The sequence below is a fragment of the Coenobita brevimanus genome, chromosome 107 (genome assembly GCF_032717465.1).
Source record: "Coenobita brevimanus isolate Jiangsu-jjx chromosome 107, ASM3271746v2, whole genome shotgun sequence".
Classification (NCBI taxonomy): domain Eukaryota; kingdom Metazoa; phylum Arthropoda; class Malacostraca; order Decapoda; family Coenobitidae; genus Coenobita; species Coenobita brevimanus.
In genome coordinates, this window is record NC_137060.1 from 17,506,088 (window position 1) to 17,527,916 (window position 21,829).

General features: G+C 39.6%; 1 protein-coding gene and 1 pseudogene across 2 annotated transcripts in view; both read right to left on the bottom strand.

Moving 5' to 3' along the window:
• Positions 1-261: 261 nt before the first annotated feature.
• The window catches only part of Jwa (PRA1 family protein Jwa), a 77,287-nt gene continuing 55,719 nt past the window's right edge, over positions 262-21,829 (bottom strand). The window contains exons 3-5 of one of the 2 annotated variants that reach the window (XM_080285532.1): positions 17,197-17,332; positions 14,275-14,379; positions 262-1,838 (exon numbers count right to left, since the gene is read on the bottom strand). In XM_080285532.1, the coding sequence (XP_080141658.1) occupies positions 1,763-1,838; positions 14,275-14,379; positions 17,197-17,332 (317 nt within the window). In that variant the 3' untranslated portion in view covers positions 262-1,762. The remainder of the gene's footprint in view (positions 1,839-14,274; positions 14,380-17,196; positions 17,333-21,829) is intronic. The other variant, XM_080285533.1, reaches the window with a different exon arrangement.
• On the bottom strand, positions 11,446-11,564 carry LOC145416855 (5S ribosomal RNA; annotated as a pseudogene).

A 21,829-nucleotide genomic window follows, 5' to 3' on the forward strand; every position in this document is an offset into this window, starting at 1 on the left:
TATATTAGCCGCGTTATAGGAGGAAGGACTATACTTTGTGTACAGCCTCAGATTAAAAATATGTAATAAACAGCATAATGATAAGACCTAATAGAATGCACAAACCTCCTTCTGTCATATAACAGGTTATATTTTCATCAGCTTGGAAGACTTCCTCGCACTTCTTTCAGAGAGATTTATTTTGTATATTACACCTTAGTATTTTTTTTTAATAATTAATTTGTCCTTTGAAAACTGACACATCAATAACCTAGATAATATCAACAGGCATCATCCATAAATGCAATGACAAGAGGGTTCGTGCCTCCTGCCCCACAAGATTACAACTCAACATGATATTCAGCAAGAAACAAGTTAACAGGTATTCTGTTAAACTTTTTATCAAGACATCATTGAAGGATCAAGATGTGATTGTAGGACCTATTGGTAATCTACCCCAAACCTTTCACATTTATCTAAGGAAGTTCAACCAAGTTTGACTTTGCCTGAACCTTTTCAGCCGGATTATAACAAATTTCTTGGGTAGAGTCCTTTTATGTAAAAGAAATTTAAAAAATTTTATAACCACTTGCGCCATTCATGATGTGTCTGGATAGTACAAGCCAAAATCTCCCCAATTCTGTCAATACTGTACTTGCAACGTGATAGCTGCCATCTTGTATGTCCTTCAGGTATATAAATGAGAAAAAAATTATCCAGAGTTACCATCCTACCCTGAAGTATGAAAAAGCTGAACTGTGTTTTCCAGCAGCAGGTTGGAAAACAAACTTTCAAACAAAATTTATGATACAGATAACATTATACATGTGGTCACCAAGAAGTTAATGTAACAGAGAATCCACTAACTAGAACAGCCAAGCTTTAGGTGATATGTGTACTTCTGATGCCATAAGCAAGCTATGAGACTATTAATCTAAAATAATACAGTAACTAATGAACTGTATCATAATTCAACCTTGCACAATGCATAAAGAGGTTACATACAACCAACCCCCCACTAAGTTATCACTTTGATATCAAACTTGTTAGTATCATTCCATGGTGCTTTAAAATGAGGAACAGTGACATGAGAGTAGAGTGGAAGGTACCAAAAAGGGACAGACCAATGTGGAACAAACTGGTAGTAAGACAAATGCTACAATGCAAGATATGGGACAGACAGTACTGAACTGAGCTGAATTAAAGAATAAACTGGCAAGTGGCATCAGAGGCCATATGGCACTAAGTAATGAAAAGACATGCACAACGGTAGTGGGTAACAGTAATAAATTAGTCAAGCTCTTCAAAAATGAGTGAGAAAGAGAAATTGAAATTAAATACTGGTAAGACAAACATTAGGAGCTGGATATTTCTGAACAGTTGGTGTAAGAGGCTTGACATATGAGTAGTGATAATGATGTGCAGGAAACCTAATTGGCAATGAAGAATGTGGATTGTGATAATACATGGCTAACAAAACAAATGTGGTTAGTATTATGTGGCATGAGATAGAATGATAAGATTACAGGCAGTGGTAAGATCTATATTGTGTGATAAGAATATAGTGCAGTCTGAAAAAATTATGGAATGCAGAGATAATATGTGGATGAGTGAGCGAGTACAGATCAACAGTTCCATTACACACAGTGACCTTGATACAATAAGATAATATGAAGTATTCTGTTTATCTTCCCTCCTCTTGCAAAATTTCTCAATCAAAAATACTGTAAAGGAAATATTGTACCTGGACCAAGACTAACACTTAACTATGTTGTTCAGGGAGTTAGCTGGTCTTGCTCGATGCCATCTTGGACAATGAGTCGAGAATATTGGCACTCCCATCAAGACTTGTGCGAGACCTACAAAAACAAAAGCAAAAAAGGAAAAAGCGAGAATTATTGAGGTGCAAAAGAAAAGAATTTTTATGAACAAAAATTATTTTAGGATTTATCTCATGCTGTACTTTAGTTTAGGGAAAACATATCTAATTTTAGGTAAAGGACAGTAGTTTTTAGTAATAAATGAAAAAGTAAAAAATGCCACAAAATAAGATTTGAAAACGAAGTACAGTAAACCCTCAAAGATCCGGGCTTCAAAGATCCGGATTTTGTGAAGATCCGGACCATTTCTTGGCAAATTTTCAATTTAAAACATAGGCTACAAGATACACAATTTATTAATTAAAATTTATGAAAAAAATATTTGAACACATTATTATACCATCCTATTAATTTTATACCGTATTAAATTTAATTTAAATTTTATCGGTTCTCCGGTATCCTTTTGTGAGGCGCACACATGTGAATGTGGGGGGGGGGGGAGAACGTGGCCTTGAGGGGACAATGAGCTGAGGCAGTTGACACTTTGGCAAGATGAATATAAAAAATAACAGTTTGTTTTTATTTTGCATTAAGTTATACCTAAACCACCATAAGTTTTCTTTCATATGAGCAAATTTATATAATTTCTGGAAGATCCGGATTTTTCGTGATCCGGACAGGGTTATAGCCCCAATTGGTCTGGATCTTTGAGGGTTTACTGTACATATAACTGACAAAAAGAAACAGACAGACCAGGTATCCTTGCTGGTTGGAAGTGGGATTATTTACCGTCATCTGAGTTTCTTTCACACTGATACCAGTTCCAATCATAACACAGGTGTACCTACGGGGACCCTGGGGTTGTCTGATACCTACTCCCCTCCCACGTCCTCAGTCAGATACAACAGTATATATTTTAGACATCATTCCATTCACAGCATTTACAAAATTTCTGAGAAGGTCCCTTAAGAATCAAAATACAGAACAGCCTGCCCTCCTTACTCAATGTTTTACTATTAGCAATTACAGTTATATGCAGAGTGCTAAATCATCTCAAAATACTGTACTATACACTTACTTACGGTGTACTGTATTCAGAAATGGCTTAACAAACTATGTTGACAAGCAATTTCAAAATACACTTTAAAGAGGCAGATTATAAAGCCTGATGATGTTTAACCCCTCCGTGGCTGTAAGTCCTGAATTTTGTGTGCTCCCCTGGCCGACGCTGGGGCCATTTTCTGAAGTTTTGAAAATTGATTTTTTTCCTTTGCCATATTGAAGAGGAAGTGCTGATGCACTTGGCAGTGCAAATTTCAGCTTGCTAGACCCATCCTGTGGCGTGCAATCGAATGCAGAAGTTGCATAAATTTAGGCAGCTGATACTAGTCACATGTAGGTATTGCAGTGATGCAACATCGCACTTTTTTTGTAACCAAAAACATTGTCAATGGTGCTGAAAAGGTGTGAAATAACTAGATATGTGTATTTTGAAGTTTTTCTGTACATAATATGCAAGGTTTGAATTTTAAAAATCATATTATGAATTCATTTGCATTTTTTGGTGTTTCTTGTGTTGATGGTAGTAACGACTTATTTTTGTAGTCTGGGTGGTGGAGTCTGTTGGAAAAGGGAGGCGAGAGTTTCTGCTTTCAGACCTAAATGAAATATGTGTCATCCCTCAAGTGTACAGGCTGGACAGTGAGGGTTGAAATGCCAGACGACCTACCATTCGCACCTTGCACAAGCTGATTACCAGGAAGGGAAGGGAGGCCTTTCCATCCACGAAAGCATCACATGAACACGGAAAACTATCCTGTCATGCTTGTAAAGGGCAAAGAATATGTAAAATGATTCAAAACAGTACAACAAATCTGAGCAAATTGGTAAAGATACCAAACAAAAATTAATTTTTCTTTTATTATCATGTCTTTTTTGTTTACCTCTGTGTTGCTTATAACTGTAAACAGGGTGGTTGTACGCATTTTGCAAGGGAGGAGAAAGATGACATTTTCTGTCTGGGTCGAGATAATGGGTATAACTGTGTGTGTTTAGGCATGGCCATGAGCGAAAAAATCTTACATCCACTCATCACGGCAGCAGGTGGTGAACTGACAAATGAGGTGTGAGAGCGTGAAGTGAAGGTCAGTTTCGTGTCCTAGATATTTGTTCACTTCCCAAAAGTTTTCACAGTTTTCTACAAGTCTTCGAATAATCCAAACCAGTACAACAAAACCTGAGCAAATAGGTAAAGATACCATGACAAAAATGTATCTTTCTCTTATTATCATGACTTTTTTGCTTATGCCTGTATTTATTCATAATTGTAAACAGGGTGGTTGTGTATGTTTCGCAAGGGAAGACAAAGATGATATTTTCTGTTTGGGTTGAGATAATGGGTGTAGTTGTGCTTGTTTAGGCATGGCCACGAACTAAAAAACAGAAAATCCACTCATCACAACAACAGGCTCTGAACTGCTTGATAGGATGTATGGGGGTGTAGTGTTGGTCAGTCTGAAGACGTTAAGAATGTTCATTCACTTCCCCAAAATTTTCACTGTCTTTTATAGGCTGTGTTCAAACGACACCTGCGGCCATTTATCAGCTAAATGTCATTTGATACTGGCAGCCACGGAGGGGTAAAGGGCGCTGCAAAATGGTTTTTAAGTACTGTAATTACATAATTTAAACTGACTGTGGGCCATTTGGGAAGGCATCAGTTATTCACAGTATACCATTTGCTGTATGCCAGCAAGGCTGCATCTAGCACTTTGAAAAGGGGAGAGGGGGACTAAATTCCTGGTGGAAACACCCCAGGTTTGAATTCCTTAGAATTTATAACCAAATCCCTATTCTCACTGAAACAGTTCTGTGGCACCATTTATGAAGGATGTTTGTTGTATGTATTTTGGTAAACACTGTTCTTTTATTGCAAGTACAGTAATCACTGGTCTGCTGAAAACTGGGAGGTCACATGCCCCAACACTTCTCCCCCAAAGTTGTGCCAGTGTCTGTTATGTAAGACTGAGAGTATGAAAGGTCAACATTTTTTTTTATACCCCCATCTTCCTCTCAACTCTCTGGGACGATGATGCATAACATGTGTACTACTGGTACACTCCCCTTCATCCTGGATATGCTTACATAACATGTTTGTAAATACTGTACTGTACAATACTTTCCACAGTTGGTATGGTATATACTGGTTTTCATTTTTGCAATCTACGTACTGTCATCGTATTTTATCCAAATGGAGTATCCGAGAAGACATTTTTGCTGCTCCTGTCATATTTCACCCAAATACTGCATTTGAAAAAAAAAAAAAAAAAAAAAAAAAAAAAAAAAAAAATGCTATACATTGTGCATAATCTTCATTAACAAATGTGTTTGCTGGTAAAGTGCAAAATCAATACTGTGCCTCACTTCCTTGTAGTAAGAGTACCCAAACATCAAAAGTGGAAGTGATGTTATCTTCAATGACATACAAGTACTAATACTATACAACTAGGTGATAGGTGGTGGCAACCATAATCCACTGACTTATGGAGTGCTACCTGTTTCTTCCTTCCCCTTTCTCATTCCATCTGTGACTTGCTCTCCTCCTACTGTACTTCTTTTCCTTCCTGTCATTTTTTATTGGTCTTCTTTCCACTTCTAGTTGTTCTACACTGAGTGACAAGCCTAATAGATTCTTGAAACCCAGGAAACTATTTACAATGCTGGGTGGTAACCATATACTGTACTGTAACCAAATTATGGAGTGAAATGGGGCCTGCAATGGTGCCCCTGTTAACAGAATGGAAACAAATGCAGTGTCCATTCAGGAACCAAACCTCCACAGTAATCCTCAGGCCTCACTGTGACAGGATGCTGTCAGCCACAAGGGAACATCAGTTCACTCCAAGGGAGACAGCACTGCAGGGATCACTGCTTGCCTGCACTTGATGGGTCTGCTTGGGCAAACAGAATGATGATGATCAACAACAACTGTACAACTGCTGGTTATACTTGGCAATCACTGATGGGAAAGAGAAATATTCCCCCAAGCTAGACCTTACTAGATCATATAGCCCTGCTAGGTGACAGGAAGGCGCTACCCCTCCCGGCATGGCAGTTACCAAGCGTGGCTCAAACTCACGACCCCCCAGTTCCGAGTCCTATGCTTTATCACTGAGCCACCCTACCCCAGGCAGTCACTTAAGTTTCCTTCAAATGAGTGGAAAATACATTTTTTTTTTTTTTCTTTTTTTTTTAACCACCCACAAGTTCCATATAAGTTGTTCTTCATGGGTTTAAAAGCATGCAGGGTACCATCAAAGATCATGCATTATTCTGATTCAAGTGTTTAACCTCTTTTGTCAGGGGACAAATTTCTCTAGTTTTTATAACTATGGTACCACATTTTATTCTGCTTTGGTTAAGTGAAGGTACTGGGCAAATATTATTTGAACATTCCTACCCTTCTTATAATGTCCCTTTTACAACTGAACACATGCTAAAATTAAGCAATAATGGAAACTTTATTTCTAAACTTATCATTATCATCTCTAGTGCCTTACTCCCTCATGGGAGATGTAAAAAAAAAAAAAAAAAAAAAAAAAAAAAAAAAAAAATTTTGATGCATGAGCAGTGTTCTGATTTTATATATAATTGTTTAACAAGGCACATTATTTTAAACTTTTCAGGTATACAAAATGCAGGATAATCATTAAGGAAAGGCTACATGCCATCGTGAAAATAATTAACTCTTCTCAATACACAAACAAGAAGTGGCGTGCTTTACTCCTACAGAGAAGTCATAATGAAATAAAGGAAGTTTGTTTTTGCCTTCCCTTCCTAGTATGTGGATGATAGCAAATATATATAACATGCACCATGAAACTAAGTTTCTTAAAAATCTAGAAATTCATGCTCATAAATCAGAGCTCCAATCTATTTCATCTTCGGTGATGGGTTGAAGTTTCTCATTTGGGTTAGGATCCAGGAAGTTCTACCTTGCATACTTGAACCACAGCCTTCAAAAGAAAAAAGTCATACAGCTGAGGAGTAAAGGATGAGCACACCAAGGATCTCCTAACTTGCAATATGTGAGTGCTGATGAAACATCTAAAGATAAGAAGTGAGGAGGGAAAGAAAAAAAATTCACTGATCAAACAGTTATGTGACAAACCATCTTAGAAGGCTTTCTAACACTTTTTCCTAACCACTTATTTCTGAATACAAAATAAACATTCTCTTGTACTGTAGAGTACTAGGATACAATTTTCTTGTACTGTACAGTACAAAGATGCTATTATTGCATACTGTGGACACAAACTACCATTTTGGTAAAAAAAATGACTTTATAACTTTACTAGAGTCAACAAAACAAACACTTTGACACTGCTAAGTTTTTTTTTTTTTTTTTTTTTTTTGTACAGTATGGGGGTTAGTAAATGCTTAATTTAGCTCCTTCAACTTGAAAATCAAATAGATGATGAACATCCTCATGTTGTTAACAAGAATGAAAAAATACAAAAAAGGTATTTTACTGAAAAGCATTAAGAAGCTATATGCTAAATAAATCAATAAGGAAGAGGAGCTAGAATATTTCCTTAAACTACCAATAAGCTTCCTCGACTGACTTTCCAGATTAATAAACAATGTTTTCTTTTCCTCTTTATCCTTTCATCTGTACAGTGTTAACAGCAACCATTGCTAACAGGTTACAGACTTCTCTTTTCTGCTCTCCACTAATGCTACACATATTTTTTACCACCACATACTTATTCATTGCTCACCCATGTTCACATGGGGTGTTCTCTGTGTCAGCAAAAGTTACCAACTTTTACCTTGCTTCATCTTCCTAAAATCTTGGCAACCACATCTGCTAGATACTGACTTCCTAAGGCTGATACACAAGACAAAATCTGCCTGTGTTAGCTTATACATAAAGAGTGAACCTAATAATGCCTGGCTATCCAAGACTTCACCCCTACAGTTCTACGTTCATGAGCAATTGGGATGTCTTATTTCACGATTCTGTTTAAATCTAATCTACAAGAGCCAGTCCCATATTACCCCATCCAAAGTTTAGTGGCCAGAAGCTAGGCCACTACAGTCCACTGAATTTGAGGGTAGATTAGTTTCCCACTACCCTTTTCAATTATGCAATTTCAACATAGGAAGGTGGCTGGTGATCTAACTAAACATATAACCTACCCTAAAACCCCAACATATTCATGGGGATAATATGAGATTGGCTATTTGGCCTTTTACACAACTTAATAAGAAGTCTAGGACTGATTCTACAATGCCAAAAAATGTTCTCACTTCAAAAGTACTGTCTTTTAAATGAAAGCATAATAATGACATATACATACAGTACAGTTTTAAGACACAGTAAACATTGCAGAAAATCCATTTGCTAGTACTGTTTCTTCCTTTACAAGTATTTTGTAAAGGATGGCCTGCTCATATTTTTTTGATGGGTAGGCAGATGTACTAAACTGTTCACCCTGAAAAAAGATCCTGAAAAGTACACAGTTGCTCTCCTACTAAAAGACCTTCATTGGTTCCAAGAGCTGGTTTGTAGTTTGAAAAAGAAGAACAATGAAAACCTAGTGCCGAAATCCAGCACAAAACCGGATCATCAGCTACAAGTTGTGTGCGCTGGGCAGGCCAGGAGCACAGATGTGGTGTGATGAAAGAAATGGGTCAATGGAAGAAGTACAGTACATCATATTACAGATGAGGCTACTGAAGTACGAAAAGGAATCAGATGTCAGAAAGATGACCAACAGAGGTAAGGAAGGATATGATATTACGGAAGGAAAAATATGGTGATTCTCGGAGGAAGTCTGCAAGAAGGGGGAGAGGGTGAAGGTGAGACAAGAAAGGAAAAGAAATACATCGCTGTACAGCGTAAAGAGGACAATCAAGGAAAATGTGGCGTGGGGAGAGGATGGTATTGCAATGACTGCAGAGGGAAGGGTGGCCACCAGACATCAGAGTGGGCAAGTCTAGTATGACCAATTCTAAGACAAGCTAAAGGAGTCTCCCACCTATACGGTGACAAAGAGTCAACCTGGGAGAAATAGAGTTAAACAACATGGAATTTATTATTAATGACAGAGTTAAACAACATGGAATTTATTATTAATGACAGTTAAACAACATGGAATTTATTATTAATGACAGAGTCTCAACAAGACTGCCACCAATGTTTAATGAAGGAAAAGGGCAGGAAGGAAATCATTGACTGGAATGAGTAAGGAAGGGGAGGCATCCCTGGCAACAACTGTGCGGGCCAACTGATAAGCATGTTCATTGCCTGCGATGCCTACATGTCCTTGGACCCAACAGAACTGGACTGATTTACGATGAGAAAAGATACTGAACAACCATTCCAAGATATGAAGGACTAGAGGGTGAGAAGTAGCAGGTGACTGAAGAAGGGACAGAGCACTAGAGGAATCAGAGAATATAAAAACTGCAACACAAAGAAAAGGGAATACAACTCAGCTATTAAAATACTCACACAAACAGGATGGCTAAAGCGATAAAGTAAGTAAGAAGGACTAGCAACAAGCCCAGGAGAACTATATGGCACTAAAACCGCTGCATAAAAAATGACGGATATGCCATAGTGGAATAAAGGTAGAGGGGAAAGAGGGGAAGACACTAAATGCGAGGCAAAATACGGGTTTGAGATAGGAGCGCATGAGGTGCGTGATGGGAAACATACGGGATTCACCAAGAAGATTGGTTAAGGTAGGGGGACGTCCAAGGGAGCAAAGGAACAGGAGAGTACGTCTGTGCACGGCATGGAACCGAGGGCAATCAAGCAAAAGATGGTGGATCGTGATTGGAACCTAGCAACATTGATAGATCGGAGGAGTGCCTCCTGACATTAGAAGGCCATGTGTGATCCGCGTGTGGCCAAGGCGCAGATGGGCTAGGGCTGTTTCCCAACGCCTGTTGCGATCGGACGACGACTGCCAAGGAATGACAGTCTGTGTGATGAAGCAGAGTTTGTTATCAGTTGTAGACGTCCATTCTGCTTGCCACTGCTGGATAAGGAGACAGGTAACAATCGGGAAACAATCAGTTGCTGGGACAGGATGAGGTGTGACAGAGTAAAAGGTGACAACTGTACGTGCCAGGTAGTCAACCCTCTCATTACCTGGTAACCCAACATGGTTTGGGACCCAACAGAAGGAGACAGACTTCAATCTGGTGGTAATACGGAACAACCATTCCTGTATCTCCAACACTAGCAGGTTACTGCCGGGGATAGACCGAATACCATGTAGTGCACAAAGTGAATCTGTGAAAATAACAAAAGTGTGTAAAGTTGATCGGTATATAACATGAAGGGCATGTACAATGGCCAGCAGTTCAGCAGTGAAAATACTGGCAACTGATGGAAGGCAGATCTGATAGATATGGTCTGTGAAAAGAACAGCAAAACCTGAGCCCACAGAAGACTTAAGAGCTGTCTGTGTACACTGAGGTCGCTGAAGAGTGACAACGCATATGATCCATAATATGATGATAGAGTTCCTGTGGGGTGGAAGAGGACTTTGGGCGAGAAAGCAGGGCGCCACAAACAGTATGGCGAGGAAGAAGCCAAGTCGGGAACACAGAACCTCGCAGAGGAAGAACTGAAATAGCGAGGAAAGAAAGGAATGCAAGTGAATTAGACACCCTACATGGAAAAGATGAAGCTAACGAGGGCTGAAAATGAGGGGAGAGGTGCGTAACTGAGGAAGGGAAACCTGTAGATGGGTGTTGAAGAAAGCGAATGTGGTACCGGAGAGTTAGCTTGTCATGTCTGGAGGACAGAGTGGGTATACCCAACTCGACATACAGGCTCGCAACCAGGGTGGAGCAAAAAGCACTCAATGCAAGACATAAACCATGATGGTGAACAGAATCTAGGAACCGAAGAGAGGAAGAGGAGGCAGAAGCATAAACCTGACAGCCATAATCAATCTTCGACAAAACTAAGACGGAGACGGAGCAGAGTTGTACAAGGTGCACCCCAGGACACGTGACTGAGAGTTTGCAATAACCAAAATCTGAGGGAAGTGGAGGTCTTGAGGGAAGTGAGATGCAGGGACCATGTCAGTCAAGAATCAAAGATAAGGCCAAGGAAAGGGGCTGACAAACGATATGGCAGGGGAGTACCATATAGCGTAAGAGGGGGTTGAGGTATTGAATGACGGGTCATAAAAGTTATAGCACAGGATTTTGTGGGGGAGAATTTAAAGCCATGATCCGTGGCCCACCCTGCAGCTGCATCTATAGCTGATTGAAGTAGGGCTCGTAAGGCCAAGACATCCACTCCAGCTGCATATATAACAAAATCATCTATGTACAATGAAGCATGAACACCATGTGGGAGAGATGAAATGATATCATTCATTGCAAGAGTGTGTCCCTGTGGGACACACTCATGCTGTACATAAAACCGGGATAAGACATTCTAAAGGCATACACAGAAGGTTCGGTCACAAAGAAAGTTCTGTAAGAAAACACCCATTCATTCATTCATTCATTGCCAGACGCCATGTATCCCAGACAGGGTGGCCAAGGGCTTAGAGTTAATTGTTTTACAGGGAGGGGCACTAATCCTCCACCAACCCCACTTGACAAGTAGGGATGCCAACAGCATCTGGTGTTCCCAGGCGGTCACCCATCCAAGTACTAACCAGACCCAACGTTGCTTAACTTCGCTGATCAGACGGGAAGCGGTGTACTCAACTGCCAATAATTCCAAGAGTGTTGTAGGACACGGAGAATGTTATACTTACAGACTGTATCATCAGACTTTTTTGAGATAAAAAAAACACTGCTATGACCACCTTTGAGTTAGTGAAGGCTTGTCGGATGAAGGTTGCTAGCCTCATCAGGGGATCTAGGGTACTCCGCCCCTTGCAGTAACCATATGGTAAGGACAAGATCGCACCACGTGATTCTAAATGCCATGTTAGGCAAGAGTTTACCATACATTCCATGAGTTTGCTTAGACAGCAAGAGCAATAAGGCGATAATCTCCAGGTGATGACCCAGATTTGCCCTGTTTAAGGAATGATAGGAGGTGGGCCCGTCTCCATTCATTACATATTCTAAGCAGAAAGAGAAGGGCTGTCTGGGACAGCTGTTTTATCAAGTCGTAGTGTACACCGTCAGGTCCCTCACAGGTAGAACCACAAGCAGTTAGAGCTGCTTTGAGTTCCAAGTTGGAGACAGGGGCATTGTACGCTGCATCTGACGACAGTGTGAACTGTAAGGGCATCTGTTCTGAATGCCTTTTGGTTGTTAAAAATGTAGGGGGGAGATGGGACCCATTGCTAATCTGGCTAAAATGGTGACCCAGAATATTGGCAACCTGAAAAGCATCGCCTATGGCTCCATCATTGGTGGTGAGGACTGGAGTCGGGGTAGGTGACCATTTACCTGCTATTTTCCTGATGCAGGACCATATCCGTGGAATTGGTGTCCGAGATGAAAGTAGAGACATATGACATCCAGCTATCCTTTTCTGCTCGACAGATTGTATGGCGAAGAAGGGCATTAGCTTGTTGAAAAATTATAAAAGCTTGGATCTCCAACGAAGTGCCTTTTTTCCTGCGGAAGCTCTTCCACCTGGTCCTCTTGACCTGGAGAGCTGAAGTGCATTGGTCATTCCACCATGGCACACATTTCAATGACACAGGACGGGAGGTACGCGGAATAGAGGCATGGGCAGTCGTATGAAGAAAGGCACGGAAACAGGAAAGCAAAGCAGTGGGATCATGGGAGAGTGGGAGGAACAACCTAGGACGTAAAGGTTGCCCAATCTACCCTATCAAAGCGCAATTGAGGAGGGCCGGGGACCGGACAGTAAGACGTGGGGGTTAGGAGGACTGGGAAATGGTTCGTGGCACAATAATCATTCAGGACTGACCAAGTGAAGTCCAAGGAAATCATTGGAGTGCAGATGGACAGGTCAGTGGCAAAGAAAGTTTGAGTATGGCTGTAAAAATGGGTTGGGGAACCAGAGTTAAAAATGTAAAAATCATGGGCAAGGGGGAAATCCTCCGAGGAGAGCCCACGTGCAGTTAAAACAGTCACCTCAGAGGGGGTTCTGACAGTTAAAATCACCTAAAAGTAGGATAGAAGGGGGTACGTCATGTAAAAGTTGATCGAGGTCAGGTACTGAAGAAGAAAAACACAGTGGGACCATTATAACCCACTGAGACAGAAACACCCTGGCGAAGGTACATTTGATAGTAGTCATAACAGAAAGGTTTTGATAAGGAACATCAATATGTATCATGAGACAGGTATCATACTGGGAATGGGGTTGACTCAGATATAAATAAGACGGAATGGGGGGGGGGGTGAGGCATGTCTCTTGTAGGCAGAAAATCAGTGGGTTATATTGAGAAATTAAAAACCGGAGGTCCAGCCGATGTGTGGTAAAACTACGGATATTCCATTGTATAATGGGAGCCGTTGTGTAAAATAAAACTACAGTAATAACAGTTAAGCTAAAGCGATAAAGGGTATCAGGAAAGAGAACTGCGAACTCAACACCCTCAGGAGTTAGATTGTAAACAAAACATTGATTTACCTCAATGCCACCCAGGGATGAGTGGGGCTGGTCACTCTCATCTTAAATGTCAGGACCAACTTACCTAGCCCCAGGCTCCTATGCTCCTCATTGGACAACATAGGATTGCATGATGAATGGATGGATGGCTAAGAAGCGTATCTTCTATGCTGAAATAAGATCAGCATCCTGTTTCTTTTTTTTGCTTGTTTTCTGGTGGGGCGAGGTAGCATTCACAAAGCCATAAAAGGCAATAATATTCACACCTCAGATTTACCCCACTAGTTATGACACTGGCATTGTGCAAAGCTAAGAAGGAAAAGAATACAACAGTGGAAGACGTATTATTATCATCATCATCATCATCATCCAGACCTCCTTTCCCACCCTCAGGCAGGGTGAGGAGTACTAACATCCAGATGGCCCAAGTTTGCCCAATCCAATGGAAGAAGTAATCAACAACATTTATCTATCTATCTATTGCCAGACGCCTCAATCCTGTTTGGGGTGGCCACAAACAAATCGCCTCCATGTCATCCTGTCCCCCAAACATACCCAATGAAATGGGCCACACACACATTCATTCACCATTCAAGCCACCAGAATCCTGGTTCCACCTGATAGGTACAGGTACAGTAATTTTACATTTACCAATCCACCAGTCAGATAACAAAATAATTTGGCATAAAAGAATATTCAAATTACATAACAATGGAATTTGTCTGAGCAGGTCATGCAGTTACTATCTGCAATAATTACTTAATACAATATCCTACTACAATATACAGTGCTGCCCTTTCAGGTTCTCTGTAAATTTAACCACCACCAACTAAAACTGCTCAATTTTTTACTGTGTTTGGGACATGTCAGCGTTGTTTTACACATTCACCTTACCTTCTATTCACAGTCGATATGCATTCCTGTACTTCCCCTTCTATACGTTTTTCTAAATTGAGGAATGTTCGCATGATGTCTGCCGCAACGTGCTCGCACTTATAACTGCAATATTTCATTGCATCTTAAAACCATATTTAATCCACGCACTATCACAACTCTTGATTATTGAACTTCTGATGCAAGAAAACTAAATTATATCACAGTACTCAAAACTTTGGCCTCTTTAAAATGATTTTTCCTCTGTACAACACCAGGATCTTATTCTGAGATACTACAGTATTACACCATTACTGTACTTCAAAAATCTCTAGAACCACATAACTGAAGTATGAAAAATAATATTTATCAATACCTATATGATGAGGTCCTAGAAAATGAAAGAACTACAGAACACACTAATACATATGATCACACACAACTTACATTTTGGTAGTACTGTCAATAATTCCTTAATGCTACTTCCTACGCACTGGCAGAAAAAACACTTTTGTGCCAACCCCTCACATTACACAAGGTAGACTGATGTCAAAACTGCATCATGCACAAACTCTCAGCAAAATGTAGAGAAGTTATCACACAAATCCTCATGTATGACTGGATGGATCAAAATTAGGCTTGGGAGACCCTGCTCCTTGAAAAATCTTAAAAGCTTGTTTGAATTCAGCCTGACTGTTATTAAATAATATGGACACAAGGAGTTAACACTGAGGAAACAATTCAATGTCAATGGCAGAATATCCTAAAAATACATATTTTAATATGTGTGACTCACTACCTTAAGATGGTTAAAACAGGGACAACCCTCAAATGAAAACGTTACCAAACTTTATGTCTTCTCTATGATCTTCAAATTTAATCATGCCATCTTGAGAAAAGGAGCAGGACTTACCTCATAGGACTAAGTAAGCAATACAGATAATTATCTACTTTCAACTCAGTACCTTGTAACAAATTTCAGTACCTTGTAACAAATTTCCAGATAGGTACTCATTCATGTTCCTTACCTCTGCAAGGGAAATTTCTGATGCAGAATGCTTTGGGCAACCTCCCAAAACATGAAAAGCTACAATGGATATGGCTTCATCCAATACCTATATTAACACTGGCCTCTTTATGACTATGGAAACCAAATACTTAAAAATACCCATATTACCTAATGTATGACTGACCAGTTGTAATGGCTTAAAGTTTTGGGAAATTCTCTTCATTGCCATTATATTACAGCATTCTGCTTATGGGTTTACTATACATTTTAACCCAATTTCCTTTTATTACTTCCTGAAAATTTAAAACAAGCTGAAACTGTAGCTGATAGAATATTCCTCTGATACTCTCATGAGTCATATTTTCTCTTGCCCTTTATCTCTATCCATGGCTGAAAGGATGTCATAGCTAAGGTTTCACACACAATGGAGACCTGTATAAAAGAGGTTTGCAGCTTTGCTAGAATGGTAAAAGACCAGTTTGCAATTACAGTTACTCATGTTGTCTATGAAAGCTTTGAATTATTAACAACTGATCTTTGTTTCTCTAAAACACTGGCTATGACTTCCTTTAAACTAGGGGAATGGGAAGAGAGTGAGCATAAGGTACAGATAATGACTGTACACTGTATACTATTTTCACACTAACCTGGCCCAAATTTTTGGCCATTTGAAGCTTATTTTAGGTAGCTCCATAACAGAAAGACATGGCAACAGCCCTACATCATTTCCATAGCACTTCTCCACAAGTAGTATTATATTCTAATTTTTATATATTGTTATAGCTCAACATGCAATATAGAGAAGACAATTTTGACCAGTTAGGGGTAAAATGAATACAGTACCTGTACATAAAGCCACACAAGCTATAATCAGTGTATTTCACCATTCAGGAGTTTTCTGTTATTAACATCATCAGCAGGAGCAGTTTAAATTTGTGTACAAAATTTGAAAACTAATCATATTGTACACATATTAAGAAAGTTCAAATACAGGATGTGCAGCATGAAAAGTAGCTCAGTTACATTAAATGTCCATGGATGTTAGAGTTTCAAATCTGCATGGGCTATTGTCACCATTACAAGGAATGAGGAGCAGTACGGCAGACAATACAGACTGTTACTAATTAAAAGTAATAAAAATAATAAAAATAAAAATAAAAATAATAATAATTAGTTATAAAAGGTAGGGGGTTACTGTAACAACAAATACCAAAATCACCAAACATCAACTGAAAACATGGCAGCTACAAAAACCAAAGAACCCACAAGAAAAATGTATTTCAACCTTCTACCAATGAAAATGCCACCATAACTCTCCCCTTATAATAAAAGAATTTATTATTCAGCTCCAAAACAACTAAAAATTATGACAAAAAAAAAAAAAAAAAAAAAAAGGGAAAGAAAATGAAAAAATACTGAGCGTATCCTGTCAAAATAGATATGATGCAAACATGGCACTTAATTCAGCAAATTCTTACCCCTCAAACAAGGAGGTGCTATCTGAAATACAACACAAATTCATCTTAACTTCAGTTTAAAGTTCCCAGCAGAAAGCAGCTATGAAACAGCCTTGGGAAGTATACCATACAGCCTTAGGAAATACACATCAACATATAGATAATGTAGCATTCCTTCTTAACAGGTAACATATAAAGTGTGCCAACAATGACATATAAGAAATGCCAACTTTCATATTATAGAAGCAGAAAAGTGTCAGTACTGGGGTATAACCTTAAGTATGATAACCCTGCAGTACAAAAATATACAAGCCGACCCAGCAGTCTACAGATAAAAAAGCCAACCTCATAGATTTCACATAAGAAGCCAGCCCCAAACCCACACAAAAGAATACAGTAATATCAACACTGGGGTATAAAACAAATGAAGAATGCAAGTTCTGTTTTACAAATGTTTGAGAAAAAGATTTTGCCTACATGATGATGCTAGGCTCCAGTCCAAGTGCTTCAAGAATGACACCCATTGGGGTACGCTTGAGGCCAAGACTCTCCACCTTGTTGGTAATCTTGTTCTTCAAGTTACGAAGCCGCATTGATGCATGCAGAAACACCACTGTTGGGGATACATGATCTATATATATGCAGCATATACACTGTATACTGTATCGTATATATACAGTATATACACTGTGTATGTATATATATATATATATATATATATATATATATATATATATACAGTAAAACCTCTAAAATTCGTCATCCTTCAAGTTGGAAACCTCTACAACTCGGGAAGGCTCCAAAATATTCATTTAAAAAATCAAAATTCAAAAATTCCCAAAAATGCACACATGAGAGGAAGAGAGTCGGCAAAAATTTCCCAAACTCGGTAAGATGCTGAGTTGTACAGTAATGTTTAAGTGTTTAGTGTTTAGTTCCCCAGTATTGTACAGTACAAGTGATAAATACATTACAGTAATGGCCTTTATAGTGTTAATTGTGCTTTACATAGTGTACAGTGTCAAGTACAGTACAGTAAAGGTGTGTCCAAAAGTGATCTTGAGCCCCCCTAACACCTCCAAAAACTACCAAAAGTCCTCCTCCATGCCTGGAATACACCCTACAACTGCATGGAATCATGGTAAGGCAGCTTTTACTGTCTGTTGTAAAAACTTTTAATTTTTTTCCATTCTTTTCCTTTTTTGTGTGTGTGCTGGGGGGGAACTTAAAGTTCATCCCTACAACTTGACAAATAGGCTAACTCGGCATGGCTTGCACATGTATTATGCTGAGTTGTAGAGGTTTTACTGTGTGTGTGTGTGTATATATATATATATATATATATATATATATATATATATATATATATATACATATATATATATATATATAAATATATATATATATATATATACATATATATATATATATATATATATATATATATATATATATATATATATATATATATATATATATATATATATATATATATATATATATATATACATATATATATATATATATATATATATATATATATATATATATATATATATATATATATATATACATATATATACATATATATACATATATGTATATATATATATATATATATATATATATATATATATATGTATGTATATATATATACAGTACAATCCCAGCTATCCGGTATCCAGACAAACGGAATACTCAGAACAACGGGAAAATTCAAGGGCTGGTAAAAATGTCAGTAAGTTATAACTGTGCGCCAATTTGAATGGACCGCCAAACCGCCGTTTGATTGTGTCACGTGAGGCTGGGGAAGTCAGACAAAGCGAGGTGAAGGCATTTCCGGCTGATGTAAATCCCTAGCAAATCCTCTTAACCACCCCTCCTCTCCCCCTCTTTCCCCTACTTGAATTCAGTCATCCTCCACACCCTCCAAAAATCACCAGTCTGCGTTTTGCCACCAGACAGTAAACAAGGTCTTTTGCTGTTGTGTTCCTCTGATAGACGGTAATTTGTACACTCCAAAATGCCTGAAGTGCAAACTAAACGTAAAGCGTATCGTGCTTACCTTGAAACAGAAGCTGGACATATGCAACAGACTTGAAAAAGGCGAACATTATAAAACACTAATGGCTGAATATAAATGTTAATAGGAATGAAAGTTTACTTTGTTGGAAGAAAAATAAATAATATGCCTCCATTTCATACGTACATCATTTATTTTATTTTCTGCAAAACAGCTGAGTGGCGGGTGAGGGGTGGAGTGATGGAGGTCAGGTAGGGAAGAAGAAGAAGTCGGAAACGTAAACAAACTCACGTGAGGGCACAAGTGTTGTGATAATTCTACAGTGCAGTCTTAACACATCATCAGTTCACTAATAAATGTTCAAGCTTTTATTTCTTTATTTTATTTTTCAATTTTTATGAGTACAGTACATATAATGAATACAGTAATTCGGTAAACAATGGACTGGTGTAATTTGCAGTACTGCAAGTTGCTAGACATTGCACACGTGCGTTATGACCATGGTGTGTGTTTACAAGGCAGTTTTTCAGGCGGAATCTCTTAGTGTAACCCCTAATGTGACTGGTGAGTACCTGAACTGTATTTACTGCTGTGATAGCCTTTGTATAGATTTGACTTGAAAATCAGAAATACGGGAAAAATCTGTAACCGGGAAGGTAAATTCCCCAAGCCACCCGGTTAACTGGGATTGTATATATATATATATATATATATATATATATATATATATATATATATGTGTATATGTATATATATATATATATATATATATATGTATATGTATATGTATATATATATATATACAGTAATCACTCCAATATCCGGATCAATAGAGCCATCGGTAGGTTCGGATATTGGTTTTGTCCGGATATTGGGCCCCAGCTTATGGACTTGTACTTACGGACCCTAACACAGAGAAACACCTATACAACTCCCTCCGGACATGCATAGCACCTATTTAACACCCAAATCACACCAATAAGGCACATAAATGACTGAAATAAATGCAATAGACACATAAAATGTGGGTTTAGAAGTATGTTCATACATTAATAAACATTCTGGTACTTATGGACTCTAACCGAACCTAACCTAACCGAACCTAACCGAACTCTGAAAAACACATTCCTACTGCACATGCATGAGGTAAGTTTAGTATGGAAAGAAGTACAGTATGACACTTTCTGGTAAGTATAGTATGGGAAAAAAATACAATATGAAACATTCTGGTAAATATAGTATGGAAAATAGTACAACATGAAACATTTTGGCTACTTACAGCAAGTCCCTGGCCACCTCGATGAATAACCGCCTCCTCTCGGACTCTGACAGTAAGAACGATTTCCTGAAGCACTTGCACTACACTCTTCCTGAAGTCTTGCACTGAACTTAGTCACTAACACACAGAAGTCCGTTCTTTTCACAGTGTTCACTTTAGTCCAAATAATGTTCCATTAAATTTAAGTGTTGCACATTAACTTTTCCCAAGTTTTTTAAGTTTCCAAAGCCAAAACAAAGAAGGTTAGTTACGTTAAATTTCTTTTCTACTTAGTCTTTTCTCCCAACTTGAAAACCTTAACACAACACACCGTTTTTTTCACTGCACAACACTCAAAATTCCCGTGTGGTCTAGTGGAGAAGTTCTTGCTGTTTATTCACTGTCAGAGCCCGAGAGTATCACTGGCAGGCGTCCAAGGGGTGCATCGGTGGGTAGTGGTGATGGCGTACCGACTACAGAAGACTCTGAAGACAGCCGCAAACTCACGTCGAGCGGTGACTCCACTGTAGCTGATGTGCTGGGCTGTGGCTCGGAGCATGAGGGCCTGTCTTGGGGAGGCAACGGAGTGGAACCAGGGCTTGGCACAGCGGGGGTCACGGGCCTGAAAAAACTGTCAATCGTTGACTGACGCAAGGCCCGACGATTCTGGCGATTGATGATGCGCTGCCGGAAAGCACGCACTTCCTCCACGAGTCCCAAGGGCCCCATCTCCCTGTCGCAGTCCGGGTGTTCCAGGTAGTCTAGGACGAACTCTAGATGTTCCCGGAGTGCGCTCAGCTTGGGGATGGCTGGAGTAGTGTCCTGCTGGGCGGAGTCTGCATCATCATCGCCTTCTGTCGTCGGAATCTTCAAGTTCGGGACTGACACCAGCAACCGAAGACGCGATCTCGATATCAGACAACGTCTGATACCCAGGATCGCTCGTCGTCGTCCAACCACTCACGAACATCGGTCCACATCAACATCGCTCGCCGTGCAGTACGTAGCCGTGCATGGAAGTCATCCACGTCAAACCCTAGGAAATCGTACTCCACATCTGTTCCGAGAAGCAGACGAGACCAACCATTTTCAAGAGTTTTCACAGGGACTTCCTTCCATGCACTAGCCCAGTTGTACAGCGCAGACTCTGATGTTGTAGCGGCGAAAGGTTTTCCAAAGTCCGCTTGCTCTCGAGTGTCACGTCCTTCCCTGCGCTCGTCCCTCGTCCTCGAGAACCACCATCACCTCGTCCAGGAACTTCCGACGGTACAGGCGCTTTGTTGCCACGATCACTCCTTGGTCCATTGGTTGAATGAGAGCAGTCGTATTAGGTGGCAGAAACATGCACCTAATACGGCCATTCTCAGCAACCAAGTCCTTGTCGCACGGGTGGGCAGGTGCATTGTCGAGGAGAAGGAGAGCCTTTACCTGGTCGCGAGGAATTCCCAGTGTCTTCGTCTGGTAATGTATGACCTCCTTGACGAAGTGATGGTGAAACCAGTCTTTGAAAATCACAGCTGTGAACCATGCTTTCAAAGAATGGTACCATACGACAGGAAGGACATCCATCACCCCACGAAGGCACCGAGGCTGCTTTGCACGGCCAACAATAACGGGCTTAAGCCGGTGCATGCCGTTAGCATTGGCACAACACAAAGCAGATATCCGTTCCTTAGAAAGCTTGCGGCCAGGTACACGCTTCTCCGTCTCATCGGCGAGAGTGTTCGTTGGCACCGAGCGATAGAATAGGGCCAGTTTCGTCAGCGTTATAGACTTGACCGAGAGTGAGGCTCCTCCCTGTCGATCAAGCCTTTCACCTTGTGCCGAAA